Source organism: Heliangelus exortis, chromosome 6 (assembly GCF_036169615.1).
Source record: "Heliangelus exortis chromosome 6, bHelExo1.hap1, whole genome shotgun sequence".
Lineage (NCBI taxonomy): Eukaryota > Metazoa > Chordata > Aves > Apodiformes > Trochilidae > Heliangelus > Heliangelus exortis.
This window is the reverse complement of record NC_092427.1, coordinates 26830751-26855697: the sequence shown is the minus strand read 5'-3', so window position 1 is coordinate 26855697 and position 24947 is coordinate 26830751. Positions and strand designations below refer to the sequence as shown.

General features: G+C 35.1%; 1 protein-coding gene across 2 annotated transcripts in view; it reads right to left on the bottom strand.

Moving 5' to 3' along the window:
- The window catches only part of SLC25A12 (solute carrier family 25 member 12), a 47266-nt gene that overhangs the window by 22105 nt on the left and 214 nt on the right, over positions 1 to 24947 (bottom strand). The window contains exons 1-8 of one of the 2 annotated variants that reach the window (XM_071747358.1): positions 24563 to 24586; positions 24381 to 24434; positions 19134 to 19276; positions 13907 to 14022; positions 5298 to 5437; positions 2908 to 3054; positions 1741 to 1879; positions 297 to 390 (exon numbers count right to left, since the gene is read on the bottom strand). In XM_071747358.1, the coding sequence (XP_071603459.1) occupies positions 297 to 390; positions 1741 to 1879; positions 2908 to 3054; positions 5298 to 5437; positions 13907 to 14022; positions 19134 to 19276; positions 24381 to 24434; positions 24563 to 24571 (842 nt within the window). In that variant the 5' untranslated portion in view covers positions 24572 to 24586. Of the gene's footprint in view, positions 1 to 296; positions 391 to 1740; positions 1880 to 2907; positions 3055 to 5297; positions 5438 to 13906; positions 14023 to 19133; positions 19277 to 24380; positions 24435 to 24562; positions 24587 to 24947 lie in introns of those variants that run through there. The other variant, XM_071747356.1, reaches the window with a different exon arrangement.

Here is a 24947-nt window from a genome sequence, read left to right as displayed (position 1 = left end):
CACACAAAACATCATCAGTACTTCTGGTTAATAACACCATTGTGTTGTAGCCTTTTGGGACCAATGTAATCCATTTTGCTATTTTATATGTATACCTATAATATGACAATTAATAATTTGTGCCTGATGTACAAAATTCACTTAAAACCCCATGCATACCCCAGAGTCATTTTACGTTGAATAAATTGCTGTAATGAAATGCAATGGAACACACAACTTCTTAAATGAAAACTACTGGTTTTCACACAGAAAACAGCAAAATAACGATTTATAAATTATAAATTTAATTATGTTACCCAGTAACACTGTATAAATCTGCAAGTTGGTAGAGAATATCTATTTCCAGTGGTGTAACTTGTCCAAATCGGATTGCAGAGTGGGTAAATTCCTCTGGATTTAAAGGGGAAAGAGGAATAAAGCAATTGTGTTATTTGTCAAATTTCCTCTAAAATGTTCACAAATAACCTAGATATCATAAAAACAAAATCTATCATCACGAAGCAAATTTCATAATGCAAAGGGAAAAGGTCTCTTTAGGGGAGCATCTATCTTTAAACAGGCATTTTCAACATAGAGCAAGTCTGACTCCACAACTCTGATTTACAATAAGAATTCACCAAAGACAACAAAAATCATCACACTAGCAAGCTTAATAAAAGCACACCCACATTTTGTGATTTTCTGAGTATTTCTGAAGTCTGCAAAGTGAACAGAACAGAACAGAATAATGGTCCATTATTCACAGCTTTAAGGGCAACTGACTCATCTACTGCCATGATGTCCAGATTTCTTTGTTTGCTAGTTCAAACTAACCCAAAGCTTAGGTAGTTATTTAGCCAAATTACATGACATAATCTTGATGTAACTGGCAAGCTACAGTAATCAAGTCTGAGCAGTGAAAACACAGTAGCTTTTTTTCACAACACAAATCCAAGCAAGGTGTATTTACGGATTTTGCATAATTTGGAGAATGAGGATAGGCATTTAAGCTTTCCTTTAGGATGAAATGATGAGCATAGGCTGAGCATATGAGCATAAGCCAAATAAAGAAGGAGGGAAAAAAAAAAGAACTATGCATGCTTTTTACATAGACTTGGTTGGTCCCATCTATACAGGCAATAAAATTGGTGGTAAAATATGTCATAAAATGACTTTAAAAGCAGCTCAGTCATGCCTGCAGCAACACTGGAAATACGGCAACCTGTCATGTGCACAGGGACTACCTGTGTCCTAACAGAAAAAAAGCTATATATAAAACCACTCAGGCAAAAAAGAACTAAGAAATTATAAATCATTAGCATTTTTCCAGTGAAGATTTAATAACAGATAAAGTAACTACAGTTAAAATAACATGTAGATTACTGATTATGGATTTTCAAGCTTAATCCATTCTATCACATTCTCTAGGTACCTTCTTTCTCTAAGCACTTTCTTTTTCTAAGCAATCATGCATCTCTTCCACGAAGGGGTAAAATCCTCAATTATACACTGCCTTGCAGTTATCCATTCAAACTAACAGGGCCAACACATCCCCAAGGCCAGAATCCCAGTTCTTTTCCTAAAGGAGTGAGCTGAAAATCTTTACTAACCCAAAGATGAAAATCACCCATTAAACTCTTCCACAGTAGTCCTAACCTTGCATACTACTGCAGCACCTGACTTGCCTTAAACCATATGCAGCACCAGATTAAAAATTGGACACAACTAGAAAATTAATAAAATGTAGGAAATATACTTTACCTTTTGTGACTTCAACATCTTTTCTTGTACCTGCTATGTTACTGTATATCTTCCTAACAAGATCCATGTTATTCAACAGGGCATTAAATGCATTGAAATAGGAGAAGCTGACCTGATGTGCAACGGCTCCACCAGCTACCTTTAAAAATTAAATGGATGCAGTTAGTTCCCTTAAACCCTTTTGCAACATCTTACTACAAATTACAGAAATATTTATTTGGACAAATTAGGAAAGAAGTAAAGGCACTTTTCTATTCCTGTAATTTTAGGTATATTTAATAGAAACATGAGGGGACAGTATATTACTTTTTGGTAAAATTTAACATTAGGAAATCATGTGGAAATAATAACATAAGTAGATTATTATTCATTTTAGCTGATACATATACTAAATGTGTCACTAAATATTCTTCTAGTACTCTCTATTTCTAATAGAGAAATGCATGTAAATGCCACTTCAGATAAAGGCACTGACTTTGCACCAAATACAGCAATTACATTTATTTAGAAGTCTAAAATTAGTAGATGCTATACATTTTAAGGAAGATGGTATGCCTTATTCATTAGGCAGGGTACTATTTATAGGTAAAATAGTAAGATAAGAGGTGTTACCTTGTATTTCAGATAACACTCACTCTTATATGCTTTTTTATACTATATATTTTTTATGTCATTACTTTACCTACAGATCTTGCCTGACCATTAGAGCTGCAACCATTCTACCTCTAGAATCTACATACTGAGTTACAAAATTCTGATCTGAAAAGAATGTAGTATATAAAAGGACAAAACTGTAAGTAGCCTCCATTTTTGTGATCTGCTATATATCAAGAAATAAAAATTAGATTATTTTGTCCTAAATTAATGCTTTCTGTGCCAAGTCCAGTTTGCTCTACCTCAGTGGAAAGCATAGTAGACTAATTCAAACTGCTTCTAGCACTTTAAGCATGTGAACTGGACTGCCAAACTTGTCCACTACTGCAGCCAAGGAGTGCTGCCATGTTTTACCCTGCCCACTCTGTTGTGAAGATGATCAACTGTAGCACCAGGGCAGTGAGAGGTAAGAGCAGGTAACAGGTAAGAGAAGAGAAATAGGAGAGAAGCAGAACATTTTAAAACATTACAGATAGTAAATGCTGAATGCAAGGCACTTTTCTTTACACTTACTGAAACTAAATTTTCTTCCACGAATGGAGTTAGCATATGCGAGCGAAGGGTAACCATGATGTCATTGAAGTCCAGTCCAGTTATCATACCACTTTTATTTTTGTCCCTCAATGCAAACGCTTGTCTTGCATGTTCTAACTGCAGCTCCTAGAATGAATAATGAGAAATAGCAGATTAGAAGCAAATTCTGTAACTTTCTCTCACTGATTTCATAGTTTTATAGCATGCATCAATACATCTGTGTGTATAGGCCACAGCACAACTGCAACGTGAGTTTAAAGGACAGCTCAACTTAAACAAGAAGTCTGCATACTGGTGCCATCCCCAGACTCATTCCTTTGTAAAAGGAAAGCCTCAGTTCCACTGTCAGGAAATACTCACTTCCACAAAATTATCTGAGAAATAAAGTTTACATACCCATGTCCTGCCTGCTATCTGTTCCTTTATTAAATAATTAAATGATAGAAAAATTTCTTAAACTGATCATGAAGACTCTAAGCAAGCTGATCTCTTACACATCCAAGATGAAGTATGACTGGAGTATTATAAATTAACTCATTCAAGAGTATTTGAAAATAAACAGGAGGACAGTAAAAATTATATAATATAGATTTAGATTGCCCCCAACAGCTACCTCCCATAATGTCAGAAATGGTCACTCATTTCAGGCAATCAAAAACTCCTATACAATCTGTAGAAACCTTCATGTAAGGCACACTGCAGTAACCTAACCTCAAGATAATACTGATGGCTGTAAATTCTGTGTCCAGAAAAACTTGTTTCCTTCTATTCAAGCAAACAATAAAGCACATTCAGCTGTCATTTAGACCTCTAGAAGCAACTAAAATAATAACCATGTTCTGACAGACAATAAGAAGAGGGCAAACTATCCAGCTTGTATCACCTTTACAGTAATTTCAAGTCTCATAATGTTAAGATCAAGGTTTTCTAGACCACAGTGCAACAAGCCTGCTGTGATTCAAGTCCCTGGCCCCACAATAAGCTGTTATACCAAATAAAAAAACCAACCTGATGTAAAAGGAGGGACAGTGATACACAAATTGTGTACATATTGGAAATATCACAATCCATACTACCCTCTTGTATTAGAGAGGGGTTTATAGTATGATTAAAATAAGAGCTTACTGTATCTTCTGTAACACTATCTTGGAACAATAAAAATAAGAACAGGTACTTATCACTTTGCTCTGTGTTCTCAACATAAGATTTTTTTCCCTAGCAATCTGATTTTTTTTTTCTGTCCCAAATTTATGCCTGGGATCACTTAAAATATGCAGGAAAAACACAGTTTATTCCTTGAAAGTAAAATCAATTTAGACTGCATCCCAGAAAGACTGTGCCAAACTCCAGTACCTCACAGTACCACCAGATTAGGTGTTCTTTTCTAGAATCTCCTATATATCTATTTTTATTCTGGACAATTAGAGATTATAATCAAATAACCAAATCATACCTATGACTCCCTCATTTTAAGACAGTACATTCAAAACTATGCTGTACTCAAGGCCAGTTCTGGAAGTGCATTACCTATTTTGCTTCAGATTTACTAGAGAGAAAATTATGAGAAATATAAGGTAAAGTAATATAAGTAAAATTCTGCATATTGATTTATGAAATTCAGTGCAACTATCTAAAATTCTGCAAATTCCTTTATCATGTATTATAATGTGCATTTCTCCTACTTTTGTCTTTCTCCACCCTTTATAGCTGATGTCTTCCTTTACTTCCTTCAAGCATAATGTTCAATTCACAGTATGTTTTTAACTTTTTGGCTTAGAAAAGTCCAGTTCTAGGAGTGAGATCCCTTAAAGGGTAAAACACCTCAAGAAAGCAGATTTGCCTTCTGTGAAGTTGGCTGCATTTGAGACTGAACTCATAATATTTGTGTGATAGGACATGTGCCAGTGAGAGAAAAAAAAGGCTATTAGGATAGCATTTTTTAAAAATGAAAGAAATTAAAGGTGCTGACACCTCTGTATGGTTTTAACATATGGTTATAGGGTTAATAGTAACTGATTATATTAAGGATGCAATCTTGCTCTGGTAGAGATTAGTTTTACTGTTTAATTCCTATGAAAGAAAAAAATAGACCCTCAATCCAATTTAGCAACAATCAGTAAAATGGCTAATTCAATAAACAATATGATTACCCCATTCTTTTACAGGATGGTACTCAAGTTAAAGCACAGTAAGTACACACTTCTTACAGAAATGGTATAGAGAAGTAACAGTTCATCAAAACTGTCAGGATTAGTATCAGATAATGACTATCACTACCAGAGTAAGCTCAAAAATTATAGTGTTATTAGTGTAGTATCAGAAGTCGAAATAAGGTGCAGTTCTACTTTGTAGGAAGGTTAGTAACTGACCTGGAGAAACTGAGTGAACTCTGCATAGTTAAGATGCTTCTTCCTGTTATGTCCAAAATGCAGTCGAATGAATTCACAGTCCCAGTTGAATGGGATTTGAAGGTGAAGAGTAGTTTGTTCAAATATTTCTTTGACATTTGCTTTGGGAGAAAGAGAAACAACAAGTGAGCTTTGGGGTACTGTAGATCTACAAACACAGCAGGAAGGACACAAACAAATTATTTTAAGCAGCTTTTTTCTTAAGAAGTGTTCTAGTTTGTTGAGAATAATTGCTAACTGAACCTTTACAGACCTGTATAAGAACATATTTTATGGCACAATATTATACTTCTGGTATTACCGCACCAAACCTCGAAGTCAGTTTTATTTAGTTCTAATTAAGAAGCAATTTCCCTCATATGTGACAAATAAGAGCTATTTTGCATTCTGATACAAAATTGATAATGGTCCTCCACCTCTGCTCGCCGTCAAATTGAGCCCTTTATCAAAAGCACAAATACCTGTATTACAATCTGAAGCAGCAGATTGTCATATTAAGTGTGGTTTGATTGAAACTTGATTATTACAGTCACACTGTCTGAATATGTCTATTGAAGATATGTATAAGAAATACCATCTAAAACATATCATTAACTCCACAGAAAGCACCTTATTAAAAGCTTTTTATAAGACCTTAGTACAAAAATAAAATCCTATAAAACATAATTGGTAGTATCAGTTATTAAAATGTTTTAAGATAAGTGAAGATAGAGATGTCTTCTTTTAAATGAATGTCATTTCAGAATATGAGTTCTCTGTATGTATAAGGCACAACTGAAATCTCACTGCCAAATACATTATCTGAATTCAGACAAAAACCTCATCTGAAAAAAAATGCTCATCTACAGCACTGCCATGCTGCAAAACAAGCCTGGTTTTCGTGTGGAAAACAGACCTCTTCTTTTAGATGTTTAAAAAGTTCTGCTAGAAGACGATGCAATCAGAAGAACTTCAATTTATTATGAACTTAAATTAAGAACTTAATAATTTGATAACTCCATCAGGAGCTGTTTACTTGGAGCAAATGTATTGCCTGCTCTATACTAAAGACTACTTGATTCATTCAACTTTTCAGTTCTACAGCCATTCTACTAGGTCTAGATCAACTCTAGGAAAACCACGACATGATTTTAAGTGAGAAAAAGAAGGGTAATAATCAGAAATAATCTTTCTCAGAACGGGAACATACAAAGTAGGACACCTTGGATAGAACATCTGCTTCAGTTAGTTTGGGATTATACATTCAAAGGGCAAATTGTAGCTAGTAAGTGATTTGACTGTAATTTAACACTTACTTAAAGGCCAAAAATAGAGTATAGCCATAAAAATTGCAATCTAAACCATAGTTTCTACTGCAAGGTAGGCTAAAGGAGTTATCAGGTAAAAAAAAAAAAAAAAAAAAAAAAAGGGTAAAAAAAATACCCCAACTACTCAAAACTGTCCACTACATATCTATATGAAAGGTGATGGTTAAAAAAAATTAGATAAAGCAGCCAACACACAGTGCTGAACTATTTTATTCTGCCATACTTCCTTTAAATGTTTTGTCTCTCTAGCCTTCATCATTGCTAGAGATGAGGGAACCAGGAGATGAAAGTATAAATTCCTCACCTACCACTGATTCACTGCAGCTTCTGACCAAACCTCCTGGAGTCTTAATGTACTGCAAACACAAACAGATCAGTGCAGTCCACTGTTAAACCTGAAAAGTGGCACTGAACTGTGAACAGAACACATGACAGGATCTGCTAAACTGTATCTGTGACTACTGTACAGAGAGGGTGCCAGATAGTGACTACTTACACATCTGTACAACTGACTTACAATACATGCTGAGGTCTCCTAATGAAAACGTAGGAAAGAACACACTGAAGCAGACTGAAAATTTGGACTGAATTCCCAATTATTTCCAATGATTGGTTCTTTTAACCTCAGGAGAAGGCTAAAAAAGAAGTCTCAATTTTTCTTATAAGCAAATATTCATACCTGCATATATAGACATACCTTGCTATTATTTTTAATGAAACTCAAGAGCCTGGTCATTTAATAATTCTCATTCAAGTACTTAATTGTATATTACTAAAAGAAACAAGAATCAGTTTCCTATGCTGTTGATTTTTCTTTCTTTAAACGTTTACCCACTAAGCAACACATCACAAGTCAAGTTTCTTAAGCACCTGCCAGCAACTGGTAAATGAATTAATAAATTCGTATTTAACAGTGGGAGGTATTGGTACTTGAAGAAGTGCAGTAGTGGCTAGCTGTAAAAAAATGTTACCCAGGGTAGCCTTATGCTTCTCTGAAAACTCGTGTCTTACCCATTTTTCTTCCACAGGAAATCACACAAAACCAGTAAAATGTACTGCATGTATTATAGTCATCTATAAGAATATGCTTTTAAGAATCATTTAAGAATATGCTTTCATCTCTAGTGCTTAGTCAGCTCCGTGTTTGCTTTGTTTATGAAACACTTGGGGTACAGGAACAAAACCCTACACCCACTGTGAATAACTGGCAAAGTTAAAACCATTGAAACTCTAAATACAATTTTCCAAGCCATTTGGGATTCTCAAATGTCTCTAAATAAGTTCTTTATTACTTCTACCAGGAGTAGCAATGCCTTCTTCACAATCTATCAACAATACCCTTTTAATCCAATTTTGTTGGCTATTCTCTCACATTAAAGGAAAGAGCCATCACCACAACTATCAGCTTGTGCAATGAGAAGCCACAAATGGACAATCACATTTCCAAATTTATAAATAAGGTAATCATCACCTACATTTTCACCACTTTGAATTATCTTATTTTAATATTATTTTTTTTCACAGCAGATGCCAAGCACTGATAGGAAAGGAAACAGGTAACATTAAGGTACAGACGCTGGCAGTTTTTTCTTTTTTTTTTATCTCCCTCGGTGAAAAATCAGTAACGCTTCTAAATTAAGATGAACTACAAGTACCTCAAACAGAGCTATTCTGCAGGGGGCAAACAGCAAATTATTTTTAAACCCTTTCATTTCAGTATGACATTTGACAGAACGCCTTCATTCTCCCCGTCAATACATGTTACTCATTTACTAATGTTTTCTCCCACTCTTTGCTCACCATTCCACAGTGGAGTTCTTTCCTACTGAGCTGATAACTTTCTTTGCAAGCTTATAGCAATGCATTTTCCTCTCAGATAGGCCTACAAGTCAGCAGCCTGATGACATACTCAACTTGCCATCAGCCCCAGGAACAATAAACCCACTACTCTAGTGCAGTAGCACATTACCTCCAAGGCGACACGCATTCTCTCAAGATTGCTTCGGAATTTCCCCACCCAGTCATTTTAAACAAATTATAGATGCCTGGAGCAGCTATCTGCAGGCAGTATACACGACTGGCTCAACCTTCATCAAACACCACTACCTACTGGGCTCAGAAAAAACATAAAAAACCCCAAGTTTTTCGGCAATACTGAATTTCACAGAAGGAGGAAGAATACATTAGGTTATAAGCACAATGATGTCTTACTCATGGTCCATGGTGGGGATGAGCTCAGCACCTCAAGAAAGCCTTGAGGAATTACCTATTATTTTGACTTATCAGCTCCCCAAGAAGCAGAGTGTAAAACTTGCAGAATTCCAGAGCCATCAACCTGTTAACAGAGTGCCATTCCCTTTCACTAGTGATGGAACATCAATCACGCTTGTTAGAGACATAAAAATGTAAAACTGATACTTAGAAGTAGTAAGAAAGAATGCTAAACGTTTATTTAACAGGGTGGGGTTTTTAAAATCTGAGGGTGGGGTTTTTAAAATCTGTCTACCCAGTCATCTACAGTCCTTTTTGCATATATTTAAGCCTTTAACGTATATAATGCATTTTAACTTATGCTACTATTTTTCATCATTCTAACAACAGATTTTACTTATTTTCACTTTCAAGCATAAAATTTTAAAATCACAGTTAAAGGCAAAAGATTTTTTGTAGCATCTTATGGAACAGATGTATATTAGGAGTGATCCAGATGTAATTAATACAGCAATTATTTTGACATGAGAGTAAAGTGACACGGCAGGAAAAGTGAGAAAGCTAAACTAGAAATACTCACACTGTATATCTACTATTATTTTAAAAAAGATAAGTGATGCTGTTTAAGGTTAAGACTAGTGAGAGTCATACACCAGAATTGTCATTATTTATAGTTTTAATGTGGGGTTCTGCTTTTGTTTTCCCTTTTGCTGTGCAATGGTTTTGAACTAAACACTACACTTTTTTAATTATTATAAAAAAATAAATGAGGTGTTCCTATTCTGCACAGCTCACAGGTGTTTAAAACCTGAAAGAACCATGCAACAAGAAACAACCAAACAAAAAAACCCCAAACAAATCAAACCAAACAAAAAAGCAAATCCAAAACATACCAAAACAAAAAATAAATAAGGACAAAACAGTGTCATAACATATGGTGACATTTCCTACATTATCTGCATGTGTTAAGCAAAAGACATCTTGAAAGCAGCACACTCAATAAAACCAAGGTGGTTTGCTTGTATCCTCAGACTGGTACCCATGTGATTATGAGGGGTTTTTTCAGTTCACATTTTTAAAGGTTTCCAGCCTTTCTGGTTGCAAATGCTATTTTATAAAGCAGAACTCTTTTAAGATTAAGTCCAAACCCTAGAATTTCCAGTCCAATTGCTCTTTTGGAAATGGGGAAGATGGGAGAGCAGTAACTGCATTTTCTAAAAGTAACACTCAAAAGGGAAGAACTTAATATCATATATTCAACTCCTTTCTCTTATTCTCACTCACCTTTTTCCAGTGTTCTCACACTCTTTAAGGAAATTCAAGATTAATTAAAGTCTCATTAAAGATTAAGGGAAAACTTAACTTTCTCTTCTAGATTAGAATTTGTTTGAGAAAACAGATGGACAAGATTTCAGTATCACTGAAACTATCACGCTGATATTTACTACTCTAATTCACCAATATCATGGTATTTTCACAGAGCTGCATTACTAGGTATCCAACCCCCTTATTCTTCCCAGTGCCTTTAGAGGAGAGGCTATTATACCCTGCAAAATATTTTAAATTGATGCAAGTTGTTTTAAAAAGCCCTATGTTCAGTTCCATAAATGTTTTCCAATTATCTCAAAAATAATCTAAAAATTCTGAACACAGAAGAATCATAAAGGCAGTAAAATTGTTTCAAATTCCATTACTTTAGGTCTGTCTTTCTATCCATACCAGCACGGGTACTTAACTAAAAAAGCATCTGAAATTCTCCAGTCTACCCACAAATGGCTTTCTTTCTGGTGATACTACAAGGAAGAACAGCTGGAAAAAGCCTTGACATTGTACATTCCAGTTAAAAGTGACACAGTCCAGACCACTGTATGGTTTGACAAAGGGATAAATTACAAAGCATCCTTTGCTTCCAGTTAGACATTCTATTTTTGAGATAAGTTTCAGTGACAGTCACAGACTTCACCTTTTAACCACAATAAGGATCCTCTGCTTCAATACTGAAGCAAACCAAATAGCTCATCAGTTTTAATACTCAGGTTTGCTTTAACCTGAATTCAGGCCAAAAGACCCACAAAGTATCCTCATTACAACAGCAATTAATTTTATGGAGTGCTTTTAAATACTTCATTCCTGTGTACTGTGAAGTATCAAGCTTCAGCTGTTACTTTTTAAATATTTTATGGTTAAAGAATATTGTGAGGGCTCAGCAACAGCACATTTCCCATAAAATGTTCACCTAGGAATCATTTATGAAGACATACAACTATTTGATCAGGAAAAGAAATGCTTTTTTTCTATATTTCCACAATTAAGAAGTCCTTGAAACTAAACTGTCACGTGTATCAGTGGGTTTAAGAGAGCCATGTTATTGCTCCTTATACAGCACACTAACAGCAAGAAACAGCTGAAACATGTACTGACCATGCTGTACAGTCTGCTTATACAAAACAGGTCCAGTTTCATGTTCTTGCAACTGACCTACAACCACTGCAGCATCCTAACTGCACAATTATGCAAGTCATTCACACAGGATTTCTGTGTGTCCAAAACTCCCGGGAAAATGTTCCAAAAGTAAGAAAGTAGATGACAGAAAAGTGACAGAAGACTTTCAGCATCCCCAGTTAGCACATGACATTGCACAAAGACAATGATCAGCATAGCACGGATGACAAGTATTTCTACCAAAAAGTTTCTAGAGAATCACAAACTCCTCCTATAACATTTCTCAACTCGTAAGACAGAGGTTCTTCTGTAATATAATTTAATTGATAGTTTCCTCACTGTAGAGTTGGAACCTAAAGTGCAGCAGACTGTGGCTAAAGGATTGCAAGAAGCTAAAATGCTCAAGTACGGTCCAAGTCCGAGATACAAACCTGACTGGAGCAACTTGCTTTCAAATACAGAGCCAGCTCTAAAAATCATCTAGTATACTTAATTCTCTACAGATCATTGAAAATTATCACACCCAAATGATTTTGAGACATGATCTCATGTCCAGCAAGGCCACTGTTGGGTTCAAGTTACTGGCCTAACAGACCCAAGTTGATTCTGTGTTCACTCTCCAGCACTTCCACCCATTGCTCCAGATGCAGAAAAACCTTAGAAAATCCAAGTCACTTCTGGCAAGACTTACTGGCTTGAGTTACCTTTGGAATCAATGCAATCACATCCACAAAGCATTGCATCTGAGCTAGAGAATCTTAACTGGGGTATGCTCCCCAAACCTGGATACACTGCACACTCATAAAAGAGAGCTGACTTGTTAAATAGCAAATCAACTAGCTAAGCTTACTCAGTGTTAACTTCAGTGTATTTTTAATTATTTATTGTAACTTTTAAGTATAAGACCTGATTTTACATATTCTCCTGTTTTTACATAAAATTAAACTCTGTGCCTTTGTTTATGTGGTGTGAAAAAGAGGGCAAGACTCATTTACAGAACAGCTCTTGTAGGCCACAAGACTGACTTGGGAATTGACTTCACAGTTACCAAATCTGAACGTGGCACATATCATAATTTATATATTTCCCACATGCATTAATTTGTATAATATGCATGACAAGTAAAAATAAGTAGCCCATGTTATGAACAACAACAACAACAAAAAAAAAAGCAGCAGTAAATGTGGGAACTGTACAGAAACCCATGTACCACTGATTATGTTACAGTGTAATATTAAATATGGTAACAGTTGCAATATAATTAATTTTGTAAAAATATGAAACCAGTAGTAAATTTTAAATTTCCTGAAGAGTTTCCTAGTCAAGATTTATCAGTCTTACAAAAAAATATTCTGTGAGAAAGATACGGAAAAAATGTGCAATTTTCACCTCTATAGTTTCTGTTTGTGTTGCTCTTTTAGCCTTTCATATAATGATGCTCATAAAAATAACAATCCTTGGACTGAGAAACCTGTATACAATCTGAAATTACTTTTTGTTTATTTATGGAACCAGCTATTTTAGGTGAGTTCATGGGAGCTACAAAGTGCTTTGTGAGATTATTAAACATAATCATTAACATGGTCACACTGATTGTAGTATTTTGTCTGCTTCCTAATGACTGCATTTACCTTCAGATATATTTCACCTTCACTTAAGATCTAAAAGACTTTATTTTCAAGATGTTGTGTATCCAAATTGATTACTGTTTGACCCATCAGTTAACAATGTAATTTAAGACATTATAATTTAAGCAGTTTGCTTCCATGAGTACCCTTGCATAATTTTTGCCAACAATTTGCAACAAATTTCTTAACAATGAAATTGTACAAACAGTAAATGCTTACAAATCCAAGCATAGTTTGTATTTTCTTTATTGAGAGCTTTATTCTTTTTGAATAGAAATAACATTTCTTTCTCATTCCATTTTATTAAATTTCTTGGCATAGATTTATCTAATTTTCATATGAAGTTTTGAAAAGAAAACCTAGTCCTCCTTAAACTGCAATGTTAATAACAGTTATTTAGCAACATCATGAAACAGTACAGTTAGACTACAGAATTTTGTCCATTTAGTGATGTATGTGATTAGGAAAAAAAAAAGTAACAAAAAAAAAGGCAATTTTTTTAAAGATACAATCTAGTTGGAAGTTACATTCCTAACATTAAAGTAAGACTTGCTCCTCAAGAAAAGGAACATGAAATCAGGAATTAAAAATATCAGACCTCCTTCATTTCTATATTGAGCTTTTACTGTATCTAGTGTCAATTCTTCAAAGATACGTGGAGATTCAGAACATAATTTAAAAATCTCTCCACACTGAAGGAGTTTGAAGTCCATGAAATAGAATTTTACTTAGGAAGTATTTTACTTACAAAGAACAAAACAGTACTGTATTAAATACTTTAGAAACATGAAAAATCTTGATTCAAGAACACAGAGGAAATTATATTTTGTTTCTGTGTATTTATGCTTGTACCATTTGATAGAAAAAAATGTTTTACTCATGCAAGCTATTAAGAAATCAGTATCACCAATGGTGATAAACCATTACTTTAATTTATACTATTAGTCACTTTCTTCAACTGTTTTTCTTTAGATATTCTTACCAAATGTTACTTCTCCATTTCCAGTCTTGTCAAATAACTGAAAAGCAACAATGAATATTGCATCTGGAGTACACAAAACAGATTCAAATGCCAAAAATTCTTGATAGGAAATCAGCCTGCAAAGGAAAATACAGAGATTATAAATTTTTTAAATTATTCACAATACCAATAATTATTTTGTGTTTGATGCTCTAGAAAACTGTATGATCCAAATATTAAAATAAAACTCTGATCTAGAATTTGACTCTACATTAGAAACTGAAAAAGCAGTTGTTACATTTAAGTAGTTACTTATACTTTACGCAACTGTTTCTTCCTCTGTAAAAGGACTTAATTCTTCATAACCATCAACAACAAAATATTACCAATTTCAGTGAATAGCTATAATTTATTACCTTGTAATTATAAATGTAAGCAGAGAGCACCTAAAAATTATGGCATGAAAAAAACACAGACATTCTTCCACCAATGAATGTACAAGGCTGTATCGTTCTACATTATATTACTTACTTATACATTAATTTATACTGAGAAAGAAAAGATGTATTAATTAAATTATAGGAGTGTACTATACAATATATTTTCTTAAAACAATATACAACATTCATTAAAAATTAACAAATTTAAACAAATAGGCAAAGTATACAGAAGAAAAAAATACTACAAATAGAACTCAAGCCACAAAGTCATATTCTTGAGACAAGAAAGAAATGAAGAACATTTGGACATAAGGACAGTCAGACATGACCAAGGGAAGGAAGGAGTTTTGGGAAACAGCACATCATAAGATTCTGAGCCACGGATCCAAGACAGTCACCATACCAAAAAAAATCCAGCTCAGGATGCATTAGGAAAGTTGTTTCTGTGCAAGATAAGGAAGCAGTGGTATCCCCAGATAGGGTTCTCACAAGATCTCTGTAGTGCTGCATAGAAATCCAAGTCCTTGCATTCAATACACACACTCAGACTCTGAATACAGGCACAGATAACTTGTGAGAATAATCATAAATAACTTTTTCTAGTGGAACTCAGCTTATTCTGAGTAACAAAAAAAACAACAAAAAAAAAAACAAACAAACAAACAAAAAAAAACCCAAAAAACCCCCTACTAACATTTAGAAAGGATCCTAATGCTGCATGTAGGAACAGCTGCAGTAAGAGCAGATCTAGACCAGGAGATAAAGCATAACACTGGCACAAGAACAGAACCACATATCCATAAAGATGCTTAGAGCAGATATATACTGTGGCCTTTCCAGAATGCTCCAAGCAAGAGCCTAGGTTTGAGTATTATTTATTAAAACTACTGTATGTTTCCATCCTTGTAAATACACGGGACTTAACTTGATGACTTAGAATGTTCTCATCCAGTTACAAGTTCCTGAGGTTAGTTGATCAAAATAAATGATGGGATATCTGTTTTAGCATCAAATGAACGATCATTGGTAATAAGAACTCTAATCACATTTTTTTAATAAAACAATAAGGATACTATTTTAGCAGATGCTGTAAAAACACAGAATAGCACTGTAGATGCTAAATTTTTCTAGAAAACATCTGTAATTGATCTGAATTTAGTACTCTTCATAGAAAACCATTATCTGGCAGTGATTACTTCAAATATATACTGCTTACTGCTAGAGGGACAAATATAAATTCTGTTCCCTAAAGAAAAGAAATTAAAAATAATAATTAAAAAACATTCAATTCATTAGCTTACCAAGTCTTTCCCAAACAAAGCAGAATTGAGATACTTTAAACATTACTTATGTTAACATTCTTGCATGTATGCATTAAACAGAAAATACAAAAAAAAAATTGTAGTGATTTTGAAAGGACATAAGATAAGGAAAATACAAAATTATGATAGTAATTAGTTACTTTAGTGACAAAAAATCAAACATGTGAGAACGGTTCTTCCAATGCAAAGTCATTTTCATCCAAAGGATCATCTTGGTAAATAAGGGCTTAGTATCAGAGAAACAGAATGCCCTTTAAAATAATTGTAAATAACATAATTTCAAAATATATTTCACATACAAACATAAACCTAACATAGAAATTAATTCCAAACCAGGAAGCTTTATAACTGACAGAATCAAGGGACGATCCCTGTAGAACTCATTCGTAGAAGCCTGAAACTGAAAGAAGTTGTCTTCAGAGGTCTCACTTTAACAGTGCCTACAGTAAAAGGAGATAGACACATTCAATTTCCTTTCCATATATTCAGTTTGCAATGTCTAGGAGCATGGATATCCCCTGTGATCCTCTGTTATCCATTAGAGAGCAGATAACAGGAGCTGGATTGAACAGCAATGATGGAGCTTCCCACCCAATCACTACTGGAGTATCATTCAGTGAACCTGCTGCATTAGAGTCTGTAACAATAACAAATCACTCACCTTTCATTTTATCTGTAACATTTTTTTTTTAATTTCCTTTCCACTCATATCTTCTGTACCATTACTCTACAAAGGCACATAAAGTAAGCCAAGCCATGGGTTCACAATTCTTCTCTACCTTTCCTTTTTTCCTACTAGGATGTTTTGCTCTTTTTCCCCACACCACACAGCTTTTAGAAATTAAGTATAGCTCTGCTGCAACTCTCCATTATGTGAAAAAATAACTTTCTTCAGCACTTAGCATAAGAAGAATACATTTCCAATTCTGGAGAATGATATCCTGATAAGCAGAGCAGCCAGAAACAAGCAATTAAAATTAAGAATTTTGAAAGACTACTGTGAAATTTTGAAGGTTTGAAGGTAGAAGAACAACTTTTATTTTTAAATTGCAATGTTAACTGATGTTAATTGAGTTAGGAATATATAAGTGCCTTATTCAGAAGGGATATGTATTCTAATTTCAGAATTAGTGCTTGCAGTCTGATGAAACAGAAATGCTTACCTACAACATCAGTAAAAACCCACTGTAATGAACAAAGCAGCTTAGACCAAATTCTAATTTAAACCTCATCACATTAATTTCTTAGAACATGCGTTTACAACAATGAGGAAAAAACACTTTGAAAGTGAAGAGTCATCAGTTTTAAGGACTACCTTACAGAGTTCTACTAAAGCAAACCTGTCTTGTACTGGGAGAAGGCAGTAATACTCTGGAACAGTTGAGTATCAAGTTAGTATCAAGAAAAAGTAAAAATACTTTTTTTTTAAACATACACCCACAGACACCCAATTCCAAAATGCTTTTTTTCCAAGAGATCTAAACTTAAAACTAAATTAAATTTTATAATTATTGACAAAGCAGTTACCAAAACACTTTGCATATTTATTTGAAGGACAAGGAAGGCTAAGAATATGATAGCAGATACAGGAATGGAATTTCCTACCACAACCCAAAGCTTCTCCATTACTTGCTGTGTGACTTTGGGCTGCCATTTAGTTTTGACGACTGATACTTCCCTGGACTTCATAAAGTAACTTTAAGTCCTTGGAAAGATGTAAACTATTCTGGAATTCAGTTGAAGATTACAATAATTGTTGATGCTACAGATGAAACTTTCTGTGCAGATGATACAGTTAATAGACTCTGGAATTTGATATATCACAGCTCACTACAAAAGGAAGAATGTGAATGTAAAAACAAATAAATAAATATTTCTATTACGCTGATGATGCAAGTACAACAAATTCATCACACAAAGTACAGATTAGAGATAAATACAGATTAAAACATTTACAAAAATAAGTTTCAGACAAGTATCAACGGGTATTCAAATTTTTATATCAAAGACCCCTTGGTAATAATTCCTATTTCCACTCTTCCCACATAGAAGCAGATAAATCACACTTACCCACACTGGATTACCTCAATTCAAACATTACTCAGATTTAAATAAGCAAGCAAAACAAAACAAAACAAAAAAATCATATTCACAGAGAAAACAAAAAAAAAGTGATGTTTTGAATAAAGTTCTGTTGCACCAATTTAAAAAAATTGTTGATTTCTTAATGTAAGAAAGATCCTTTTATAAACATTTTCTGAAGAAATGCACACTGTAAAAGATAACCAACAGCTTTCAGAGAAACAGGATAACATGTTGGTCAGCAAGTAGACTATTGCTTCAACACACAGAAAATCACACTTTCAGGTTATTTTGATTTATCAACTGTATGTATATTTCAAATGTATTAGCAAAATTCTGCAGTTTTATAAAATAGATCATGTAACATTACATCAAACAGGAGATCCTACATTTGTTTAATGTAAAATGTACATGGCATATACACTTTTATCTGTAAAGCACAGATATTGTGAAAGCTTCTCAGGATACCATGCAAACTACTAAAATATTCTAAAAGTAGAACACAGGAAAATAAAATATTTAAGTGATGTCAAAGGTGAGATTTAGACTGAGAAATCCAAGGATGCCAAGGATTTTCAAACTTAAGTTACATCTGTATCTTCACAAATGTATCAAATACTTTCTTAACAGCAGCTTTCCCTCCTCCCTACAAAAGACCTACTACTCCCTTCTGCATTCTCGACTTCTCTGATCCATCTCAACCTTTTCATTTTAACAAAGTCCATTCTTCCTACTACAATCTGAGGCCAAAATTAAGACACCTTCATAAAACACAAGAAAAGGCTCGTTTGAACACAGGTGGTTTAGAGGGTACTGCCTCAGTGGAGGGGACTTATTTTCAGAGAACTGAAGTATAGGTAATATTATCTGTAAGCAGAGCTGGAAAAGCTTTATGTGGTGTGACCTTATCTTGATTAGGCAAACACCTCCTTCCTTCAGAGTCATTAGTGTCACTCCTAATGGCCAGCACTTAAAAAAACTCCTCAGTGGTTTGATTTGAATTGCACACTACATAAGTAAGAAAGTTTTTCTGTATTTCCGTGTTTAATTACAGGTATTGAAGACTATACATAAGATCTGATCATGGACAGGGTATACAGAAAATAACTTTTCCAAGGCAATCATACTGCATTAAACTTACTTTCAATTCAACTTCCTCTGCATTTCTAGCAACTGCTCAAACTCAAACAAATCTTAATTTTAAAAAATGGATTGAACACTTTTTCATACTGTTTTTCCCCTCTATCTCCATAGTCTATTGTGCCTGAGAAAATACTTACCATCTAAATTAGCCTGAAGTGTAATAAAATCAATAATGTATTTTAGAAGGTGAAATTATCAAACTCGTTCACTCATGCATTTACAGCTGCATTACAAGCTTCTAATGGAAAGCAAAATTCTCACCCATCCTTTGTTTGATCTGCCACTCCAGCCAACAGCTGCACGGTTTTAGGGTTGTAACGTGGATCTGTATAAAGTCCTAGGTATTTTTGCACAAAGTCTTCTGGGGTCATGAAATGCTCACCATCTTTCTCGACACTGGCATACTACAGTGAAAATATGACACAAAACCACACAAACAAAACCAATCAATTTAGATGTTAATTATCAGTGATTACTGAACTAGGATTTCTGCTGAATACGATTTAAGATGCTGCACAACTGTCTACACAGAACTGCTCTGAAACTAAAGGGCTTGACTAAACTAAGAGCATTACTACACCAGTAGGAGACCACAGCAATGAGACTAACCCTGCAAAACAGATGTGTTCACATAATGGCTGAGATCCTCCAATACAGAGAAAATCATGTATTTTCAGAAACTGTTGGGTAATTGCAGAATGTAATAAAAACTTCAGCACTGTAGCTGCCCATTTGTGACTGCACTGTGGAAAGAGAAAAGTTCTTACCACATTGTTCCTGATCATTCTTACAATTAGCTTAGAAAATATGTATTATTTCTTTTGTCTTTTTGTAAGTGATAACTTTTCAGATTAATTTCTATTCTGAAACTAACGGTTCTGGTATTTTTCATTTACTTAATAATTGACACACAGACAAAAGAGATTTGTGTCAAATGATTTAGTCTGAATTTTTATTTCACCAATAATAACATTTGAAATTAAATCACAGGTAAGTTTTCGAATTATAAAATTTAAATATTAATAAAACTAACTAAAAATAAAATAACCAAGTACATCTTTACTATTTGTACATCGAGACAACTGCCAAGCATCTGTATTGGTACATTTATTGATTACTTTTCTGGTTCTTTTCTATAGCTCAGCTTTAATGTAAAAATGAACTTTTTAGCATTAAATAAATCCCATGCCCTCAACTGTCCCGTTAGACTGGGTAATACCAATTTCAAGCTAAGAACATTAGGAGGCAGAAGTAAAAAGCCTCACAAGTGATAAGCTATCTACTATGGAACTTCATACCCCTCAGACCTTATTTCAAGATGGCAGTACAGTTGCAGGAAAAAAATTCCTGTAGTTCATGATATGATAGTAATCTTAGAAATAAAACCTATATTTTCAGATTGCAAAGTTAAATTATGTTTGCACATGGAAACACAGGAAAGTATCTCATAAAGATTTCTCTTTCCCTAACATACAGTGACCAATACCATTTGATGACTGAATTTGTCTTTCAACATTTTTGCTCAAAAAACCTGTAAGCAAGCTTACTTAATTGATTAAAATCCATCTCTTACACTCACTCTCTGTTGTTCAGTCTATTTATACACACACTGATTTAGGTGCAGATCTTCAAACATATACATAGAACCATGTTCATTCTGAGAAAGTGAAGTTACAAAACTAAACAGTTGGTTAATCAGAATTTTGGTTTGCAACAAAAGTAATAATTTTTAATTCATTTGTAAAAATGTAATTCATCTTTCTAGGTTCTGGTCACTAAGAGAAGACTATATAAGCATTCTCTGTAGAAAAAGAAATGGCAATGCCCCCCTAGACCTGTAGTGCAACATCCATGCTACTGAATTCAAACTTCAATTGATTATCTTATCTGTAATTTGTAACTTTTCCACTATGTACTGCAGTATCTTGATTCACTTGACACAGCTTTATGTGCAAGAGCAACAAAACAGGCCTTTACTCAGCCAGGGATCAACAGGAATCAGAATATTATCAGTAAGACCTGCACACAATGATACCTGATAAGTTGTAAAACTCCATTACGACAAAGGGGATAATTTGCATGTCTCATGCTTGTTTCAGCTGTACAGAACCCAAAGAACTCAACCAGGACAGCACTTCAGCATAAAGGGGCATGCATCACCTTCAATGCCTGCTTAAGCATCTGCTGTATCTCTTCCACAACACCCGCCACTCACATCATGTCATCACTTCTCCCTCTTCCACTGTATAGCTGTGATGACAGCTGTTTGCTGCACTGTAAACCAGAATATTGAACTAATCCAGAATTAAAATAGATTATTTCCACAGAAATGGGAACACAAAGCAGAGGACAGGAATCCTTTAGTTCAGCACTGCTGCTAGCATGACAATATAAGGAAAATGTGCTTCACTGAATCGTCCAAGAAGGATCTCTTCTCAGTCATGTACAAAAATTACTAAAAAAATGCAATAAGAAAGACAATTCTGTTGCAAGACATGCAAAGGAGTACAAAGGACCTTTAAACATGCAGAGTACTGAGTGTATCTTCAAGAATAATGGAACCGAACTGCATGACAGTACAGTGCACATCGAAGAGTCAAAATCTAGACATCTTTTTTTTTTTCTTCAGACACCAATTTATCTGAGTTTTGTTATAAAAAATGAAAACTGTGTGGGGAAAGTGTTGTTAAAAACATTTTGAGACAAGAATACTTAACTGACAGCTACATTTTGCTCCATATGAGAAGGTCATGGTATTTTGAAAGAGTTTGGCAGTGAGCCAACAAATTAAGGCCTGACAAAGTAGTGAGGCTATTCCCTTTCAGCATGTCTTTACATTTGTCCTCAGGTTACCTTTTCACCACACAACTAAAGTCAAGAATCTTTTACCACAAAATAGGTAATTGCGAATTATCTCTTAATTTGCATATAAACCGTAACACATGAATTAAACGTGGTCTTTACTCAGTCTTGAATTAGACTGTTTTATACAACACAAAATGTTAATTATACATTTATAGACTGCCCCAGGTCTTGAGGAATTTGCATGAGACTTTTTTTTAAACATCATCACACAACATCAACACACAAAAATCTTACTGGGCACAATATAGTGCCAGGTAGCACCACACTACCACATACAATGCTTTCTTTGAAAAATTGGTTAGTTTTCAACTAAAATAAATTTTCTATCCCAATTATTTTATCTGGGCAGAAGAGAAGTAAGGTCTGAAACAAAAAGAGACCCTAAGTACTCTTAACACGTATTTTTAATTAAGCTAAGCTATGTCCAAGAGATTCAGGACATTCTGAAGTGGTGGAAAAAAAGCTTCCTGTATTAAAATTAGCAATTTGGTTTTATTTCTTCCTCCACCTTGCTGGAACAGGTTCTACTTGCATGCAGCAGGCAGGGAATCATTCAACTGTATTCCCTGAGGGCTGTGTCTTGCCTAGGAAAAAAAAATGAACTCTCACTAAGAAATACACTAACTACTTGTTAATTGTTCTGCATAACTCTTTATCCTTCACTGAACTTCTATTCTGTTCTTTATGGCTGTTGCTAACCTCGGTAGTTACCAAACACCTGAGAGTTAACTTATTTGATGATGCACATTTCAATGCCCACATTTCATAGTTACAGGATTACGTAGCAATTAAAGCAGTATTTTTTAACACAAGCCAAAATAAAGATTTTTAACAGTTTAAAAAAAAAAAGAAATGGCAAGCTTCAGAAATTCTAGGAGGCACACATCGAGCATCCATTAATATAAAACTTAAACTGGAGGGACAGAGGACACCTATCACAGAAGAGGATATGCATGGACAGAAAGAAATTTAAGTACTCTCTATGAATAAGGTGGATGACGAACAGGCCTAGAGTTCACATCTTCCCCTGTGCCCATTTCCAAGGGAAGCCAAATTTAGGAAGGAATGCATGCCCTTTAGCTGAAGCTCACAGAACAGGCCAGCACCCTCAGCAAAAAGCACAGCAAATCTGACCCCTGATGCCTGCAACACCAACAGTATTTCATAAGACTCTATCACTTAATCTTAGAAAGAAGGGGTTCTCTTTTGATATCTCTAAACTTTGCCACTAAGTTTTCTTACTACCTGTTGAAAAACGCCACAATCAAACATGATCCAAAAGAAACACATTTCTATGCCAGAGGTGTCTGTCTTGTCCTATTTTACTGCAAATTTCAGATACTCGTGAGCAGACAAGAGCTTTGTATTTTTCATTTCTCAGAGCACAAAACAATCCACAACTTAATTTGCATGTTTCTTTGAAGATCACGAGATAGACATGCAAGACCAAGAAGCTGTTTTAAAACCAGACTACCTGCTTTTGAGGCCAATAAAACATGTACTGTCAGAGAGAAGATTTGAAAATAGTTGAACAATGATCTTCCTCTCAGTTTTTCCCTGTGTGACCAAAATGAAGGACTTCAAACAATTTATTTTGCAGAAGAAAGCACTTCTACTGACTTCAAAAGTACCTTGCAAAAAGTTGGAAAAGAGCTGTGTGATGTTCTTTTTAACATGGTATTATTATAGATTTAAAAAACAGTATTTTCATATGTATTTAATTGACATACTCTACTGTATTTCTTACCCACAAGAGCTAAATGTCATGTCAACAATAAAGGAACCTGTGAATGAAGTGGTTTTTTACTAGAAACTAAATGCTGGGTTTTCACAACTCAACTCCAGTGTTCTAAGTTTTGCCTCTTCAGCAATGTTATCAGTGTAATCCAGCATGGAAAAACAAAAATGTGTCAAAACTCTGGTTGGGATTTAACTTCTCTCCCTCAGACAAAAAGATCTGTCTACTTATCTGTCTACATGTGGAAGCTGTTAGATAATACGATAAGACCAAAAGATACACATTAAAGGTGAAAGAGCAGATTTTATTATTTATAGTATTAGCACTAAGATTTTTTTTTTCATAGATGAAAGCTTCTTGAATATTCTGTGTAATAGTTGACATACAGCAAGAAGAATTTCATCTGCCTGATTCAACCTTATTGTTTTAAAAACTGACTAGATTTTCCTTTCTGATCATGCTTCACTGTAACAAAGGCTTAACTTATGTTAAGTCTAAGGCCTTAAAAGGGATAATATTGTGAATTGCATCAGTATTAAGAAATAGATTTTAAGTTCTAAAATCGTTGCCAGTTGTCCATCCACCTGTAAGAGGACCATACATGAACCCCAAAGACAAAACATCCAGCCACAGAAGCCAGCTAAAGTGTACTTTAAAAATAGCAGTACTTACTTATTTGCTTTATAAGACAATACTTTGGAAAATTATTTAAAACTATCATTTGGAAATAGTTAATCACAATTTATGTCAGGAGCAGTTTCTCAACACCTGATGGTCCTTTCAACAAAGTGAACTTTTAAGCATCCCACAAGCATGACACACATATATGATGCTGTGGAGAACTGCTAAAAGGGTAAAAAAATCAAAGTCTGTCAATCAAACAAAATTAGGCAGATCTTTTTTACCTGCAGAAAAATATTTCGTAGTTCAGCAGGATCTGCTCTTTTGGTTAATTGCACCTGTAAAGACAAGCAAGTTAAAGCTTCGCTAGCGGGGATACTGACAGGGTGTAGCCCAAAACCTCCGCGCGCAGCGATAAGGGCAGCGATACGCTGTCCCTTATCGACCCGACAGGGCCTTATCGAACCTCAAACATGACCCTTCGCGCCTGCTACGGGACTCTACCGGGCTCCAAGTGCCGGTGACAGCTGTCAGGCTCCGGCTGCCCAGCCAGGCGGTGCCCCGGCTCCTCGGGGCGCCATCCCCGCTGCTGCCCGCCGGGCCCAGCCGCCACCGCCCGCCCCGCGCCTGCCACCCGCCAGGCCCCGCCCGCCCCGCGTCCGCCGGGCCCTCGGCCCGAGCCCCCGCAGCATCGCCGCTTCTCCTCCGGAGGCGGAGGCAGAGGGAGGGGAGACTGCGCTGCCCCTTTCCCGCGGCCGCCCCGCCATCACCGCCCCCGCCGATGGCTTTCCCTGCCCCCCCCGCGGGGCTCCCGCAGCAGTGGGCTGCCTGCTCCCGCCGCCCGCCTGCCT